The sequence below is a fragment of the Halichoerus grypus genome, chromosome 6 (genome assembly GCF_964656455.1).
Source record: "Halichoerus grypus chromosome 6, mHalGry1.hap1.1, whole genome shotgun sequence".
NCBI classification, from domain to species: domain Eukaryota; kingdom Metazoa; phylum Chordata; class Mammalia; order Carnivora; family Phocidae; genus Halichoerus; species Halichoerus grypus.
In genome coordinates, this window is record NC_135717.1 from 113,630,993 (window position 1) to 113,649,925 (window position 18,933).

General features: G+C 38.7%; 1 protein-coding gene across 5 annotated transcripts in view; it reads right to left on the minus strand.

Annotated features, from left to right (window-relative positions):
• Positions 1–18,933, minus strand: part of SLC38A4 (solute carrier family 38 member 4) — a 68,956-nt gene that overhangs the window by 20,088 nt on the left and 29,935 nt on the right. For 3 of the 5 annotated variants that reach the window (XM_078075921.1, XM_078075922.1, XM_036110337.2), the window contains exons 2-6: positions 9,085–9,314; positions 5,125–5,215; positions 4,530–4,645; positions 1,707–1,780; positions 1,140–1,232 (exon numbers count right to left, since the gene is read on the minus strand). In XM_078075921.1, the coding sequence (XP_077932047.1) occupies positions 1,140–1,232; positions 1,707–1,780; positions 4,530–4,645; positions 5,125–5,215; positions 9,085–9,203 (493 nt within the window). In that variant the 5' untranslated portion in view covers positions 9,204–9,314. The other 2 variants (XM_078075923.1, XM_078075925.1) reach the window with 2 other exon arrangements.

The following is an 18,933-nucleotide window of genomic DNA, read 5'->3' on the forward strand; positions in this document are numbered from 1 at the left end:
AGAATTTTATGCTTGTGAGAAGCAAGACTAGATTTGCATTTGAGAAAGTGAATTTGGAGGATAAATCGGAGATAGGAGCAGGAGAAACTCAAGGCAGGAAGCCCAGTTAGAAGGCTACTGCAAGAGTCTGAGCAGAAACAGTGACCACCTGAACTGTGATAGAGAGACTAGAAGGAGAGGAGAACTTTTCAAGGCAGGTAAGAAACAGAATGGACAAGAGTAGGTATTTGAATGATCAGGATTAAGGAGGGAGGGAGAAGTTTAGGATGACACCTATCATGTTTGGCTCAAGAAACTGGAGGCTGCTGGTATTGTTCATTGAGAGAAGAAAGAAAGAAGAACAGAATAGCAGGTTTGGGGACTGGAGAGGAGGTGAGGAAGTAGGCACCGCTGTGTGATGATAGATTCCAGGCCGTGCAAGAAGACATAGGCAGTAGGACATAGGAATTAGGGGTCTGGATGCCTTCTGAGGGTCAAGAACTCCATAGGACCTGTGAAACTGGTGGGTAAACATATCACCTGGAACACTATTAAAAATACACATTCCTAGGTTCTACTCTAGAAATTATCATTTAGTAGGAATTATAAGAATCTGTAGAACCAAGGAATTGGTGGTTTTATTATAATGCTCCCAATGTCTACCCAGCCAAATTTTTGCTTTAGCACAACTTCTCAGGACATACTCCAATGGGCTGGCTCTGTGAAGCTGTCTCAAGGAACCACCCCCCGCCCCCATATTTGGCTATGCCTTTCAGGTACTTAATTTTCAGTTTTATGAAATAAACTCAGTCATACATATGAAACATCAACTGTTCTGACAAAGACAGTAATAAGCACTAATGATTTAATTTTTAAAATTTAAATGAAAGCCATAATAGCATTTGAAATCAAGAAAGCTTTTATTTTCTATTTTACTTCTAGAATTCATTTGGTGGGATCCTATATAATATTTTCTTAGATATTGTTATTTTTCATTAAAGGACAGCAAATCTACTTAAGAATCCTTATTTTTAAAATTTCTGAATATAAAGCAGCTGTTTTTCTGTATTTAAAGTGCTTGTTCATTGCTGTAAGAGTTTTCTGGTTTATTGAACATTCTTTAGAAAGTTTAAGTGGTAGTGAATATTATATGCCCTTACCTCCAATGTTCTGCATTGTAATGGAAACAAAAGCTCCAATTTTCCCAGGCCATCCAAATGCCTTTTCCCCTAGTTTTTCATAAATTAAAGACCCTATAATAAGAAGTAAAAACAAAAAAACAAAAGAACAACCTTTTAAAAGGATTGTTTTAATGACTAAAATATTTCTATAATTGTACACTGGAGTCTCAAATGTGTACATAAACACCACATAGAAATTATAAACCCCAAAGATGCAATCTCAGAAGCCAATACAAAATATGTTAAATGTTCTCCAGACAAGAAGCAATGGCTTCATTCATCTTAGCTCTGTGCAGCAAGTCAGAACTGTTATTTCTGTCATCCATCAAGACTCCTTTTTCCTATTTGGCTTGAACCTGAGCCAGTTGCCTTTCACTTCTCTTAGCTACCCTAATTACTAAAAACATTGAGAGGCCATGTCATTGGGGTCAGAAGAAAATGAAATGTGAAATTGACTAAAATCCTCCTATAGTTAGAGAGCAATAGAATGAACTACCCTTTAACAAGAATCAAAATAGAACATCTTGGACTTGAGGGGTAGCATACCTCCTTCCTTGGCGGTCTTTAATAAAAGGTGAACTGAGTAGAGTGATAATATTGCTACAGCAAGCAGCATGATTCTGGGAAGGGAATAGAGAGTAGACAATAAATTTCTATAATAAATAAGACATCCTCACATTAGATATTATCATAAATTATCTCACTGGTCCTTTCAACCATTAACTCTCCGAAAGTATGTGGGTTTTTGGGAAGCTGAGAAATTCTTTTCTGAACTCCACGCATACCCTTTGCTGTCACAGAACTGGAATTTGCTGTATTTTATGTGCTAAAATATACCACCGGAAGTTCCCCACTAGCCGAATTTGGTTCATAACTTAGATGCTAAATGTATGGCAAAATTAGCAAATACTCTATCTACTTATTCAGCATATGGGTATATGTCCATCATATTTGTGTGCTATTCTCAGCAACATTTATAATTGAAGGACTATTTGACAAGCTGGCTAAGCCTTAATGTAAAATCTAGAAATACCGAAGCCAGAGCATGCAGTCTAACCTGCATTACCACTGATCCTGTACATGAGATAACGAGATACTGTGTGAGCGGGAGGGTCAGGCCGTTACCTGTATAATAGAGCAGACAGAGAAAGGGAAGGATAGGGTGCAGAGAAATGCCTTTTTGTGTTGGGGTCAGAAAGAATCAGTTCTGGCTCTGGACCCTCTACAATGTCCAAGGCATGTATGGATTCTTTATGCATAGAGTGATCAGTGTTTCTCCAAAAACAAGAATTGGAAAGCAAAAATAAGAGCATAGATAAAAGCATCTATATAACAAATAAAGGAATAAAACTAAACTTTACCTGACATCTAAAGCAAAAACCAAAACCAAAATAAAACCCTTATTCTTTGTTTTACATGACCAGAACACATTAAACACTTTCCCCACAATTGATCTAATTCTTTGGTAATTCCTGATGAAGTCAATGTTGCGAATGTATATTTGGGCCATGAGTTACAAATTTTTATAACTACTCTAGCTATCTTGTGCTCTTGTTTTCCACAAAATATGTTTATCAGAACTGGCTAATCAATGACTTATTCATATATGTTTCCATATGCCTCGTGAACTTACCTGTTTTTAAAGATGAGATTCAGATTACAGAATTTTATTTCCTGGAAAAATAATGAGCATTCCCTGTATTCTAAACACATACTTTCTTTGGCAGAAAATACTAAAAGTAAAACCAATGAAATCCTGTGTCACTCGCTGTGAGTTAAGGGGGATAGCCGAATTCAATCTGTGCTTCTTGGATACACAGAACATACCTCACGATGTCCAACAATGTAATTGCTCTGGACAGTTTAATCTGTTAAATGTTTAGGTCTGAAATGAAGCCCTTGGTTTTAAAAGTGGCATATTCTACTCCCTTGAAAATGATCTTGTGACCCTAGGCCTAGGATTGGGGGAAGAGTCTCTTATTTCTATTCATCAGTGATTGATGATAACTTCCTAATTGGAGAAGGCAGTCTGTCTTAGAGATAGTGCCTATTACAAAAGTATACAACTGTGTGTATGAATACATCTCTAAGCCATTAAGATTTAGAGAATAAGAAAAAAAACTACTTTGTTTCAAACGTGACGTTGATATAAAAACCCGTTCAGCTAAAAAATATACCCAAAACAGATCAGAGCAGTAACACAATATAAATTTTTATAGTCCTGCCTGATCCTTAGCCCTCAAATAGCTGTGTGATTATCTAATCATAAATGGTGCTCAAAACATAAATAGCATATATTTATAACATAAGCATTACATTCTTAGACAGCTATTTAACGCTCTAGCGTTGCATTAGGGATGGCGATCTGCATTCACGCTGATGCCTGACTAATATTAGACTATTCCTGTGAAGAATTCCACTGCTGCCAACTGTGTCTTAGAAAATCCCAGGCTGTGCGTGATGCACACAAACATCTGTGGCAGTTTGTCACAAGACGATGTGGTGTCCGCCCTCCAGGTCGGCTATGTGACCCTGCTACCCTCAGGCAGCCTTTGACCAAGTACCTAGGTTTAGGAATAAACTCTGGCCACTCTGCAAATATTTCTGTGCCAAGCACTGTACTAGGTCTTGGGGATACAGACATGTAGTGAGTGAAAACAGATGTGGGCTCAATCCCCTGGAGATTATAGTCTAGCAAGGGAGAGAGATACTAACCAAATAAATTGGACAACTGCACTAAAATATTAAAATTATGGGGAGTGTAAAGTAAGGTGTTTGTCCCAGGCATGGAGGCCAACAAAGGCATAACTCAGGGGAGGGTGAGCTGTGCTATGAGGAGTCAACTAGATGAAGAAAAAGGGAAAAGAATTCCAGGACCTTGTGCAAAGGCCCTTTGGTGAGAGGGGAATATGGCACCTTCTGGGTTGGAGAGAAGGCCAATGTGCTCATTGCATCAGGCATCTAGGGGGTGTAGGGGATGGCGCACAAGATGGGACCAGAGCATGCAGGACTCTAGGCCTGGTTTGGGATGGGATTTTTTTCCTCACAGTGTGATGCAGTCGGTTCTGCTTCTGGGAAAGATCTTTTTACGGTGAATCACTTTGTAAAATGCTTTCTTTGAACTGGTAGGGCTGTTCCAGTACTTTGGGTGGTTGAGCACATATAGTTTCTACCAGTTGGTTAGGGGCAGCTGGTTGAACAAACACCATGATTAGTCTGCTCTGGTTCGTCCTCAGGTTGCTGTTTTATCTAGAAGCCCGAGAATATGCTAATACTTTCTCAGATCATTCCTGTTCACAAAGATCAAACTTGAGATTGTTAACTGAAAGAACACGAGGTGTGCATGGGCTTTGAACTAGAGGTACTTACATAAAAAGTATGATCCCCGTGTTGGCCATGGCATAGGACAGGCCCAAGATTCCACTGCCCATGATGGCGTTACTCAAGTTGAATGAAGACATTCCGAAGGAGGTGGTTCCAGGATGCTTCAAGAAAAAAGGGCACATTTTAAGCAAATATTTGCCAAATTATTCTTATTCTCACATTATCTTTTACTGGAGGAGCTTACAGTTCGAAATTGAAGAGTGAGATAAAATCACAGTGAATAAAAGTTATTTCAATAAAAGCATATAATTTTCAAAGGAATGCTTGGTTTCAGCAGGGGTCTCAGGAAAAAAATAGAAAATACAAGTTGGGTAATGTAAAGAAGGGAAAGCATGTCTGATTGCAGATTACATTTGGGTTAGAATGATTTCTCCAAAAAACAAATGAATTTCATAAATGATTTATGTAGCCATATGGCGAACAGGAAAAACAAGTCCTTATTCCAGTAAGGGCCTGAATAAACAGAGAATGTGCTGATCAAGGCTTGGAAAATTTCAGTCACATTGTTTTCCCACAGAGACCTAGGTAGATCAGGCACCCTCGAGTCCTGTTTACTGCCCAAAAGCAGAGATTCACTTACATGTTCATCATCATAATCTGCCAGCTTCTTTTCCCCTAAAAATCCATTTGTCAGGAATTTCTGACTTTCAGCATCTTCATTAGTAAATTGACTGGATGCACATACAAAAAAGAAAATGAAGGAAAAATATCTAAGTAAATGCTCTGAATTATATTTGTGTTTCAGGTGATCTAAGTCACTGAATTGGGGAGGAAAAACAAGGCACTTAAAACTTTTTTTTCTTTCTTTTATTCCTTCATACTAGTGTTCCTTCCAGACCAACAACTGAGCTCCATTCATGAATATACTTTGGGAAGGAGAAAAGTTATGAAGGAAGAAAATAATTTTTTAAGCCATATTTCTTCTTCCCACAAGAATTGTGCCAAAAAATAAGAATAATTACAGCTAATTTTGTTTTCACTTTGAGCCCTCCCAAAGAGAAGGTATAGAGCAGTGACTGAGTTTTCTCTGTTACTACCACACCATAATCAGATGATTGTATTAATTCAATAAATATTAAGTGCCTAGGCATGTGATTTTCATCTCATCCGATGCTCAGATATCCCTATGAGAGGAACTTTCAAGCCCCTGCTCTACAGATGAGGTGACCCTGGCTCAGAAAAGGGAAGTAACATGCCCACACCCACCCAACTCCAAGTCTAGGGTCTTCTTCCATGGTGCCCTGCAGTCCCAGGCAGGACCCCATAGCTGGTGTTTTCCTTTTTTCTTGGCTCCGCCTGTGGATTCACATATCCCTTGCTGGAATGTAGTTCAGTGGTAGCTCTGTGTTGTGTTTGGTTGTTTTTGAGTGTGAGTCTACAGATTTTCATGACTGAAGATATACTCGAACTATTTAGACAATGAGAAACTAAGAAAAACGTTAAGGAAAACCATGAATTGGTAGAAGAGCTGGGAAGGAAGTAGGGCTTTCTGCCTTTGCCATCAGCAAACACTGTGACTGTGGTCTACTTAGGCAGAGGCTGGACACCACCCATGGCTATTCTGTACAGGTCCTGCGGTTATATGCCAGGGGTTTAAGGAAATGGGTCTAGTACAACCAAGTGTCCAAAAGGCTTGACTAGTAATCACAGGAGATCCGTACAAATTATCCTTTATAACAAGCTAATCCTGAAAATATCTTGTGAGAAAGAGATAACAAGGTTACTTTGGGAGACTATAGAACAATGTCAAGTGTAGGTAGAACCAGCAGATGAAGTTACTAAGTTTGATGGGCTTTTCTAGATATTCACTGTGGACAAATTAGGAACATTTCCCGGCATTCTCCTCTCTCTCCTAGGAAGCATAATGCCCGCCAATGCTTTCTTCCATCCCTGCACGAACCCCTGCGCCCCCTGCTCCCTTTCTGTGCTTTATCTTAATAGTCTGTAGTTAATAGACTTGCTATGTGGAGACTGGGACATAATGTTCATAGTTGGAAACAGACAAAATAAGATAAAATGGAGCCTAAAACAGGCCTAAGGGTTAGCAAACAAAAGTGTCATCTGGATTTAAACTCTGGAATGCCAACATTCTATTTCTTTACCTCAATCAATAACTTAGAATCCTTTAGTCCATGAGTAGATTTTAAAATTTAAAATGTGAAAGTAAATAGATTTTTCTCTCTCAAGGCATTCGCATGTTTTTATTTTGGCATGAGATGAATTATAATCATAAAACATGACAAGACTGGATAAACTATATGAGAAATGTTTTGAATGTCTTAAATGTTTTGATACTGAACCCAGCATGTATTGAAAACATAAGTATAATGATTCCAAATAAATGAATTATGTTCAATTTCCCAACACTTTACATTGAAGGGATCAATCCAACCAGATGTAAGCAAAACCCATCTTTTTAAAGTGATTATAAAATTGCAAAATGATGACTGGGTCTGAGTCAGGAGCTAAAAGCTAAGTCACTGTAAGCAGTCCCGAACACATTGTACGAAGCTTAACAGAAGCATTCCCAACTTTCCACTGTGGCTTTTAGAGGACCAAATCGAATGACCCTGTAGGACTGTTCTCAGGATGGTGTCCCCCTCTGCTCAGCCTGCTGAGTTCATATCTATGTGCCTCCTTCTCAGAAACAAGAGCCCTCAGAATTGGTCAATTTACTAAAGGTGACAAGTGAAGGGGAAAGAACCAAAGTTTATTGGGGATCAGCTATCTTTCAGGCATTCATGTAATTAATCCTCAGAAAAGTAGGTGCTAGTTGGTCGTGCTGCATTTTTCACTGAAGCTCATGAGAAGATAAGTATCTTCTCTCAACTCAGGCAACCACTCTGCAGATCCCAAAGCCCTGTGTTCTGCCACACTGTGCCTTGTCAAGAGTTGCTCAACCTAGAAAATGCCACGAGTTACATCTCCATTATCTCCCTAGTCCATCGGCACACAAGCTGACTGCACAGGCTCTGTGGAGGAAGAATAGGGCTTCCTCCTGATGGTCTTTCCTGGATGTTGTGAAATGAAATGAGATGTCCTTGTTTGAGGGTCATATTCTCTACTTCAGGCCTAGATTTGGTCAAACATTTCCTTCTAAGTGTCTGAAGTCATGCATCATTGTGTTCTATACCATTTTGTGAGAAATGAATTTCCTTTATCAAATGTCTATTGTGCAGCTACTATGTTCCAGGCAGTATGCTATGTGCTGGGTCCACAGAAGCCAGTAGCCTGTTGTGGTGGAATGATGGAGGAGAGCGGGCACACAAAGGAGGGGTGGTCACTTTCACCTGAGGGAAGGCTTCATCGGAGTTCTGACTTTGAGCTGTGTCTTGGAGGATGAATGGTATCAGTGGAGGAAGGGGAAGGTGGATGAGTGACACAAAAAGAGGGCATTCCAGGCTGATGGAGCAGAATGAGTGAAGGCACAGGGAGCTGGAAATGGCTCAACAAGGCTTTCCTACAAAAAGGGAGCAGAGCAAGGTATGAACAGGAGAGCCAGATCAGGGACAAATCAAGAAGGGCCTTACATGCCAAACAAGGTATGGCCCAATCTTTGTCTTATAGCTAATGGGAAGCCACTGAAAGGCTTTACCAAGGGATGGAACCTGAGTTACTCTCAATTGTAGAAGATTACTTTTGCAGGGATGTGAAGAGCTAGTTGGAGGAGAGCAAAATGTAAGACAGGGAGACCAAGGGACAGGAAAGGCTGTTCTAATAGTTGACAGATGATGAGGTCCTAGAGTAAGATGGCAGTAGAATGGGTACAGAGAAGAGGGTGGATTTGAAACATTAAAGAGGTAGAACCAATCAGATATAATCAAACACTGGATGTGTGGCTGGGAGAAGGGACGATTCGAGGTTGACAGTCAGGGTCTTTTGACTGAGTTGCTACAAGACAGTGGTGATTTTCACCATGATAGGCAATTACTGGAGGAGGAGGAGATTTTGAAGAGAAATACAGGAGTTCAATATTAGACATCCCAAGTTTGACTTTATAAATGAGGCAATTCAGACACATGAGGCACCCTGTAGAGACGTGTGGTAGATAGTTGGATAGAGTGACCTGAAATGAAGTGAGAAGTCTAACAGACTGAAGACATGGCACACATTTGGTGAGTGGAATTGTGAGAGTTGTCAATGAGCTTGCTCACATGTCACTTTTAGTGACCAAAGAATCGCTACAGAATTCTGGAGATGCGGCAACATCGAAGGGTCAGTCAAAGGAAGAGAAATCTGAGGGGAAAATAGTCCAAAAGGTGAAAGAAGTGATAGGTTATATAACTTTGAATGTTCTATATTAATGGGGACTAGAACACTGTAACCTCAATTCTAAATTAGTCACCCACAGTCTAAATCAGACTGACATATAATGATGATATAATAATGAACTTCAGGATCAGAGTTGATGTGTGAACATCAATGTCATGGTTATCTTGCAAATAGATAATGAGTCCAATTCTTCCTGACAAAAACCTTGTTTTTCACATCCATAAACCTGTCATTTTACCATGGAACCCGGTCATTTTTAATCCCATACCTGCTCATTGCTGCCTTTTCTAAATTACCCATCCCGGTGTAGCTATCTTGAGCACTTTCTCCACTGACGCTCTCGTCATCAGGTTCGATGTTGACATTTCTCAGCTCCATGGGATCCATTTGAGCTGCCAGCACCTCTTGTCCACACACAAGCTCCTTCAGTGTAAACAGTATACTGCACCTTCAGCCTCAGGCTCTTCCACTTTAGGCTGGTGTTCAGAACACTCTTTCCTGCAAGAAGAACATGAAATAAATCATAATTTCCTTTAAATTAGATAAATGAATATGGATCATCTACTTTGTGTATGGTCTCTATAGAAACACGGAAAGAAAGTACACTCCTGAAAACTGTCCTATAAATTTATTTCTGGCAAGTTTCCTTTACCCAATACAAAAACAGAAAATCAAAGAGAAGAAGGAAAGTCCTTTAATAAATCACTAAATCATTGGATATTTATAGAGTGCCTATGTAGATGAACATGGCAGGTGCTCTGCTAGTCACTGTGGGAAGGAAAAAAAAATATGACCTGGCAGCCATCTTCAAGAGGCTTTCCTGTTTGTAAGCAAATTGCCTGATTTTAAAAGAAAGGAAGATGAAAGTAAATTGTTGACAAAGATCTGACAAGGCAGAATCTAACAGTGTCTCTACCAGCAGTAAGATAGGAAAATTACTGCTTGAATTTGCTAATTGGGTATGAAAGAATTCACATCACCAGAATGCCTGATAACATGCAACACAGGGTAGGATCATGCCAAGGGAGATGCTTTCCAGGCACATGGATCATGAAGCCAAAGCTAAGAATGTAACAAAAGGAAGCACAGGTTTAGCTTTGAATCAGCATCTGTCACCATCCATATAAAATTAAAATGCATTTCAACAGCAAAGAGACTGAGCTTTTAGGTTCTGCTTTGCTTTTAATTCATTGGATCCCAGCACAAGTTAACCTTTTTTTAAGATTTTATTTATTTTTGAGAGAGAGCGCGAGAAAGAGTGCATGTGCGCATGAGCAGGAGGAGGAGCAGAGGGAGGGGGAGAAGCAGGCTCCCTGCTGAGCAGGGACCCCGATGTGGGGATTGATCCCAGGACCCTGGGATCATGACCTGAGCTGAAGGCAGATGCTTAACCGACTGAGCCATCCAGGCACCTTTTTTTTTTTAACCTCATTTTCTTCAACTATAACATGAAAAGGGGTGGACTGGCATTGGGTTTAAAAAAAAAAAAAGCTATGAATCCATCATACGCTGTTGATACAATTCTTGTTGAACTGTTATAGTGGTAGAAGTACTCTCACTCTTGGAAGGTGTGGTTCTGAATATGCACTACCCATTTGGTAAGAATATCCCAAGCACAGAAACTAACATAACAATTGCTCCAGAACTCAGGAAATCCAAAAGTCCCCTGACAAATATAAAACCACATGGGAATGCCTTTGCAATCCAGCACCCGGGCAGCACATCTGTGGAAGGCAACTCACACTTGCTGAGTTCACGACCCCAAGTACAAAAGCCACAGAACACATGTGGAAACTCAGGATGAGTGTCAGTAAGCATGAGAAAGAAGATTCATACCTGAGTAACTAGAGCTAGCAAAGCAATCTAAAAGGGACTTTAAAACTATATAATAAAAACTAATAGGAAGATTCAAAATGAGAGCTAACATCCATAAAATAAGAACATTATAAAAGATGATCAGGCTGGTTTGAAAAAGAGCCAAAAAAGGAATTTTAAAAATTAAAAAAAATAGTCATTGAAATAAAGAGAACTCAGCTGAAGGGAGAGTCATGAAACTGAAAGATAGATCCATGGAAATCATTCAATTATATCACAAATAGGTAAAGAAAGACAAATATGAAGTTAAGAGACATGGTGGGGAAGCAAGAATAAGAAGTCTAACATACTCCACTTGCCCTCTTATTATGAGAAAAGTATGAGGCCAGGGAGAAGCAAAACAGAAAAGACATAATGGCAGAGAATTGTCCAGAACCAAAAAAAAGACAGTAGCTCTCAAGATTTTTAAAAAAGCACATAGTATTTCAAGCAGAAGGAATAAAAATGAATATATTCATTAATATGATAAAGATAAAGAGAAAAATTATAAAAGCCAACAGAGAGGATAGAAGATACGCCTACTGTTAAAGAAAAAATAGAAACTTGTATTAAATGAGTAAAAAAGTTTCCTCCATCCATCACACAGACCAGTTTCACCGAAGAGCAGGACCTATGAATGACCGTTTCTATTTTTAGTTCTTGTTAGTTATTCTAAATTTAAATTATTCACTAAAACATCTCTGACATGGTTTATCAATTCTAGACTTAAGATGAATGACAGGTGAGGAAATTAGCATACTTCCTTCTATCCGTCCTTCTCACAAGCTCCTAATTGTTTTAGTTAATGAAATACTTTTACAATGTTGAGATTCATAATACTTCCATACTCTTCTGTAAAACAATGAAGTCTCTCATAATTTTCTGTAGGTTGTTTTTGAACACTAAAAACCAACAATCAGCATTGGCAACATTATGATTGTGTAAATGGTATGCTCTAAAGAACCAAGTGGTAAATTTGACTACATAATAAATGATCTGGAGGTCCTCTGTTAGTAAAACTTTGCAAGTGAATTTTCCATCCTTTTACTTTCCACCCTCTGAATCTCACTCAGCTGCCAATGTCTTCTGAACACCATTCCATCTTCTTTCTTCAATTCATTTTGCATGGTGCTGGAATCCACCTTGGTAACTCTTTTCACACAATGTATCCATGTTTGTAAACAGAATTTCTGAGTTCTTTCATGTTGGAAAAAAAGCTTTATTTTGCCCTTAAACTTTGTTTGAAGAAGTATTGAGTAGAGTAGAAAAACATAGTTTACTTTGTTTTTTAAGTTTTTATTTAAATTCCAGTGAGGTGACATACAGTATATTAGTTTCAGGTGTGCAATATAGTGATTCAGCACTTCCATATGTCACCTGGTACTCATCAGGGCAAGTGCCCTCCTTCATCCCCATCCCCTATTTCACCCATCCTCCCACCCCCCTCCCCTCTGGTAACCACCAGCTTGTTCTCTATAGTTGAGAGTCTGTTTCTTGGTTTGCCTCTCATTCTTTATATCCTCCTTTGCTTGTTTGTTTTGTTTCTTAAATGCCAAACATGAGTGAAATCATATGATATGTGTCTTTCTCAGACTGACCTATTTCATTTAGCAGAATATTCTCTAGCTCCATCCATGTTGCTGCCAATGGCAAGATTTCCTTCTTCTTTAGGGCTGAATAATATTCCATTGTATAACACAGTTTCCTTTTAAGCTATATCTATCTTATTTTCCAACCTGTCCACTAATTATTTTTCACAATCATGTTTTTAATTTGTAATAATTTGGTCTTCATCTTCTCCCTCTTTTTTCATACTACCCTTTTTGTTTGTTTTTATAGAGGCAGTATTTTCTCAAATCTTTCTAAAGACATTGACTGGAAGTTTTCAAAAGCTCCTTTTGTTCCCTAAATTATGTATTTTTCTGGAGTTAATTCTGTTTGTTCATCTTGGTCCCTCTCTCACTTGCTGGTTTTCCTTAAGTTCTTAGTGATCCTAGGTTGTCTGTTCTTCTTTATGAATGAAGAGTATGGTGGTTAACTTAGGTAGTACTCGGGGTTTCTCTTAAATCTTGCAGGCCCATTTCATTAATGGGTTGCTCCCTTATAGGTCCCGTAAGTGGCTTCTCTGCAGATGTCTATGTGGAGCATCCTGGAGAACGCCCCTCCCGGATGCAGCAGGCACTCTCGGAGAGGTTTCTATGGGAGCAAAATGTTCTCATGTGTTTTCCTCTTGGGTGGAGCTTCTGTTTCTGCTTGTAATCCCTCTTTGTCTGCTGTGGAGGCCCCAGTGCCATTTGTAAAGTCGGGCTTTCTTTTTTAAATATATATATATATATATATATACACACACACACACATATATATACACACACACACATATATGTATATGTATATATATATGATTTTGTTTATTTGAGAGAGAGAAAGAGAGAAAATAAGCAGGGGGAGGGGCAGGGGCCGAGAGAGAAGCAGGCTTACGCTGAGCAGGGAGCCCGATGTGGGGCTCGATACCAGGACCCTGAGATCATGACCTGAGCTGAAGGCAGGCGCTTAATGACTGAGCCACCCAGGCACCCCAAGTCAGGCTTTCTTTCCAGACTAGATCACAGGCTTAACCTTTGAGCAAAGGTGGTGGCCCAAACAGATGAACATGTCCAAACTGAGGTTCCTTGGCAAAAACCTGGTCATTGGTTGCCCATAAGACACACCTTCTCTTTGTATACATTCATTTCATTTGGAGTTGTTGCCAGGCTCATTCTGAAAAAAAGCCCACTTACCCTGTGAATTTTTTACCCTCGTTTACCCGGTTCCTTTTCTCTTTCACAGATTTTCCAGTGCTATCTGCTCTCTGGCTTCTAGGAAATCTTCCACACTTGTGTTTATTATGAACACTGCTATTATTTTTTAGAACTTTCGTGGGTTTTTTTCTTTTAAAAGGTATTATTTTGTTTAAAGCTTCATTGCTTGAATTCCTCAACACGAGGTCCCAATCCTCCATTCTTACCATTGACTCCCAAGACTTCATATCCCAAGGTCCATCTTTGGGCCAGGCCTCTCCTCTGAGCTCCAGCCGCCTATGTCCAGCCTCCTAACTGATGCATATACTTGCATATCTCAGAGGCAGTTTAAATTCAATGTGTCCAGAATCTAACTTGCAACAGTTTCCTCTTCTTCCAATGTTTCCTATCCAAAGAATATTGTTACCATTTATCCAGGTACTGAAACCAGAAGCATGAATCTTCTATTATAAATTTTCCTTTCTTACCCCACCCTCCACATCCAGTCCTTTACAAAGTCTGGTTGATTTTACAACTCGTCAACATATATTTTCAAGTTAATCTACTACTTTCCATTTCTCCCACCATCACTCTTGTCCAACTACTACGGTTTCTCTCACTCTGTCAACTACAGCAAACCTAATCCACGTCCTTGAATCCTCTCTTGTCTCCCCTCCCCCAAAATTCACTTTTCGCACAACAGCCAGAATGATCCTTTTTAAATTTTATTTATTTTATTTTTCAGAATGATCCTTTGAAAACTAAACTTAGGTCATATTTATTTGCTTAAAACTCTTTTATGTGTTCCCCTTGTTTTTAGGAGAAAGTCTAAGTTCTCAACAAGCCCACGAGGCTCTGTGTGGCTCACCCTCTTCTCTGGTCTCCTCTCCTCCCCAGCTCGATGTTCTAGCTACAGTAGCCCTCTTGCAATTTCAGGAACTCCCCAGGTTCTCTACTACCTCAGGCCATTTGCACATCTGAGCCATAATTCCTGGAATGCTCTGCGTTCCATGCTTTACTCAGTCAACCCCTCTGGGGGCTACAGGAATATACATGGCAGTAGACCTGGGGGCTTCAAATTCCATTTCACTTTGTACTTATTCAAAGGAACCTCACCGATTTCATTCATATTAAGCCATGCTAACCTGGTATATATCCTGGATATATATAAAAAAATATATCCAACACGGTGGCACTTACTACGTGCCAGACACTGTTATAGAGCTTTACATCTATCAACTCGTTTAATCCTCACAGCAGCCCTCTGAGATAGGTACTATTTTGGTTCTTATTCCCATTTTACAGATGAAGTCATGGAGGCACAGAGAGGTAATGTAGCCTCCCTACTATGCCACCTCTGTTCTGCTCTCTCTACCACAGAGAACTAATGCCAGACACGGAACAGAAACTCTGGCTCTGGTGATACATATAACAGGGTATAAATCTTGGCCAAATTAACTAACTTCTGACTTTTCTGTCTTACCATATGTAAAATGAGGGTCATAACATTTACCATAAAGCAGCATTGTGAGGATTTAAATGATATATTTTAAAAAAAGATTTTATTTATTTATTTGAGAGAGAGAGAGAGCACCAGCAGGGGGAGGAGCAGAGGGAGAAACAGGCTTCCCGCTGAGCAGGGAGCCCAGTGTGGGGCTGGATCCCAGGACCCTGAGATCATGACCTGAGCCAAAGTCAGATGCTTAACTGACTGAGCCACGCAGGCCCCCCCTTCTTTCTTTTAATAATCAGAATTTAATTACTGTCTTTATCTGCCTGCAAACATATACAGTATTTTATATACATATCTACAATTTTTATAAAAGAGGACTTTACAATTCTCAAAACTCACAAAAAATGTAAGCAAGGTATATACGCTTCCCAAATAAGGAAATTGAGACCTAATCTCATGTTATTTATACCAGTTATAAAACATTACATTCTCTTTTGACTATGACATGATATAGCCCATGAAGTATTAAACAGTGATTTAAGATCTCAGCCCCAAATCCTAATTTTGGCCCTGGCCAAGGTAAAGCTGGAACACATTTTCATAGCTTATATCTTTAGCTCTGAAGATTCTATTATTGACCTATTTTGAGGAAACAACAGCTAAAACAAAATTTAAAAAGAATTAGAATATTATGAGCAACTAGATATTCTGCATCATTTGCCTGCAGCACAAAGTACATACCTTGAGACATTCAGACCATATCATAATTATTAAAATTTATTAACATGATTATACGTCAGTGTGGAAGTATTTTACAGATGGTATTTATTCACTCAACAAATACTGAAAATGAAATATGAGCCAGAAACTATGAAAGAGAAAGCATGAATAAGACAGAATCCCATGGGGCACCTGGGTGGCTCAGTCGGCCTAGCATCTGACTCTTGGTTTCGGCTCAGGTCATGATCTCAGGATCGTGAGATTAAGCCCCACGTTGGGCTCCGTGCTCAGCATGGAGTTGCTTGAGATTCTCTCTCTCCCTCTCCCTCCGCCCCTCCCCCTGCTCATTGCTCTCTCTCTGATAAATAAATAATAAAAAATAAATAAATAATAAAATAAAATAAAATAAAATCTTTTAAAAAAGAAAGACAGAATCCCTGTACCTGATGAACTATTTAGTAGAAAAAACAGCTTTTGAACAAACTATTACAACATAATTTACATTTTTATTTTTTTTCTCTAAATAACTACTTAATAATCAGTGAATCTTTGGATGGGTAGGCTAGGAAAGAATGATGTTGGCATACATCTTAATTGAAAAATATATTATGTGTAATATATGTGATATGTGATATGTAACATTATAATAGAATAAAATTTTCATAGGCAGAGATTCTTCTACTGCTCCCCATCTCAGTACACAGCACCTTCATTAACCCAATTGCTCCCAGGGGAATCTGGCTGTAGGTATTCACACCTCTCATTCTCGACCCTGAATCTCCCTACGCACATCCAATCTATCACCAAGTCCTAGCAACCCTTCTTCCAACATTTAAAAAATATTTCATTTACTTCTCTCTCCACGACCAATATGTTATTCCAAATGACTACCTGCTAAAGGCCCTGAAATGATTTTTTTCATCACTTTTTAGAATAAAGTCAAATTTCCTAATATGCTCTAAGGCTCTACATACTTTAACCCACACATAGCTCTTTAGGCCCATATGGAACATACCTCCTCTCACTCACTGGATACACTGGGCTGTTTTCTTTTCTCCTTGCCACCTCGGGACCTTTTAACATGCTGTTCTCTCTGCCTGGAATGTTCTTCTTCACATTCTTAAACCCAGGTGTCTCCCAAAGTAAAAAGAACCTGAAAATCTCTAAATGCCAAGTGGTCAGAGAGGCCCCCCATCTAAACTAGATCCCCTGTTATATACTCTGGTACCATATTCTCCTCTCCTTCACATCCTTATCACACTTTGCGCTTCTGTTTTAAATTATGTGATTATTTGATAAATAACTATCTCTTCTACTAGGCAGAGAGCTTCATGAAGGTGGGAAGAGTGCTGGGTTTGTAGACCCTACATATTCCCAGCAAGTGACACAGTGCCTGGTGGTATATTCTACCAAGACCATTGCATCTCTATATGTTCTCCTTTACAGATACAAGTACGTATTCTTGTTACACCTTTAAAGGTTAATATTTCAAAGTGAAATGGAAGTGTTTCCCTCTGGCTACCAGGAGAAAGAACAGCTTTGCTCCACAAAGAATGTTCAAAATTATTCTAAAAGAAAAAGCAAATTTGGTTTGACAGAACTTTCTGTAGTCTAGCTTCTCTTCAATGCAGTGAAGTTTCTCTGTGATACAAAGAGATCTTCAGTGCACAGGTCATCTGCACTGTTGTTTCAATTCACTTATTCATGAAGATAAAAAAAATCAGAACTTGAAACAAATGTATTTAGAATACTATCATCATCAGAAGGCTTTGTTTCTTCATATTTATTAAGAGCTATCTAAATGTCCTAATGGATAGCCAAATTCTAGTTATTAAACATTATGTCTTGTTCTTCGAATAGGTACTCAAGAAACGTAGGGTGGGGGCTTCTCAGAAAAGCAAACTTCTATTTTACTTAGGTAGTTCAACCTCAAAGAAAGACCTCAAATCTGGAAAGCAAAACTGTCCTTGCGTCAAGAGGCAAAAGTTACGACCTTCCCTAGTGACTGCAAACATTTATTTTACCTGATAAGCAAATGTGAAGAGGAAGCTGACATTGGCAGAGCATTTCCCACCATCCCGTTTCATGCCTACCTATTTCTGACAAATCTACTCTGAAATCTAGGCTTAGTTAGCAGATCGCTTCCCATGTCATTTACGTTTTGGTTGAGCAAGTGGGAAGTAGCTGGTCATACAACTTCTAAAAGCCAAATGATCTTTGCATCCAAGGAACTGACTTAACTCCACATCCCAAATGTACCTTAGGTAAATGAATACAGCTTTAACAATGAAGTCAATCTAATATTACCTTTATATTAAATTCTTTTGAACAATTTCCCCAACAATGGCATTCTAGTCACACATCGAGAATTAGATGGTTGTTAGTCTGTGGCATGATTTTTCACAGAAATTAGCTTCCATAAAAACACTCAGTATCATTCAGTCTGAGGTACGTCTTAGAAAAGAAACTACTAATGACAGCAAAACTGTGTTTACTTGACTACTTCCTATTGCTGGTGCTAATATTCTAGCATTTCCATTCCTTTCCTCTACTCAGACATAGCTTAGAAATAATATCTTGGGAGAACTAGAAGAGTTAAAAGAAATAACCCTATGTTGAGGTCTTTTCCTTTTGCTAAGAATAGTAAATACTTGCTAATATGAGAGTTACAGCACCATTTGATGAGGTATAAAGGCTAAAATATAATATAATAAACTATAATATAAAGGCTAAAATAAAATATAAGCAAAATAACATTTCTTGCTCTGTTCTTAGAAGGCAACCTAGATTCTCTAGTCATCTTAAACACTGAGAAACATCCTAAATTCATGCACAAATTTCAGTTCCTATGTTCCCAAACAGTAGTTTCCAGAAATGCAGAAAGGTATGTACCATGTATGATATTATCATAGTGAACTCTTCATGCTTCATGTATTAAAGCATGATATTTAAGAACCTGAATTGTGGATGCAATAAATTCTAAAATGTCTACATTCTATCTAATAGGTATGGGACTACCTCCAGAGGCACTTTTTTTTTTAAATAAATTATTTTACTTTCTCTAAAGTAACTCCTATATTAAAAATAAGAACTTTAGTAACCTACAAAGCATCCTGTATAACATAGTTATAGAAAACTCGAGAGTCTAGTGCTCAAAACTACACTTCTCAGGACTTGCTGATCTACTTCTTAGGAGTAGGAAAATAAAGACTTCTATGAAAACCCTAAAACATGATCTAAATATAAATCTGGAGGACTTGGCCTGTAGAATAAATGGTAGTCTTTTCTAGAAAACACACCTACATTTCTTTAG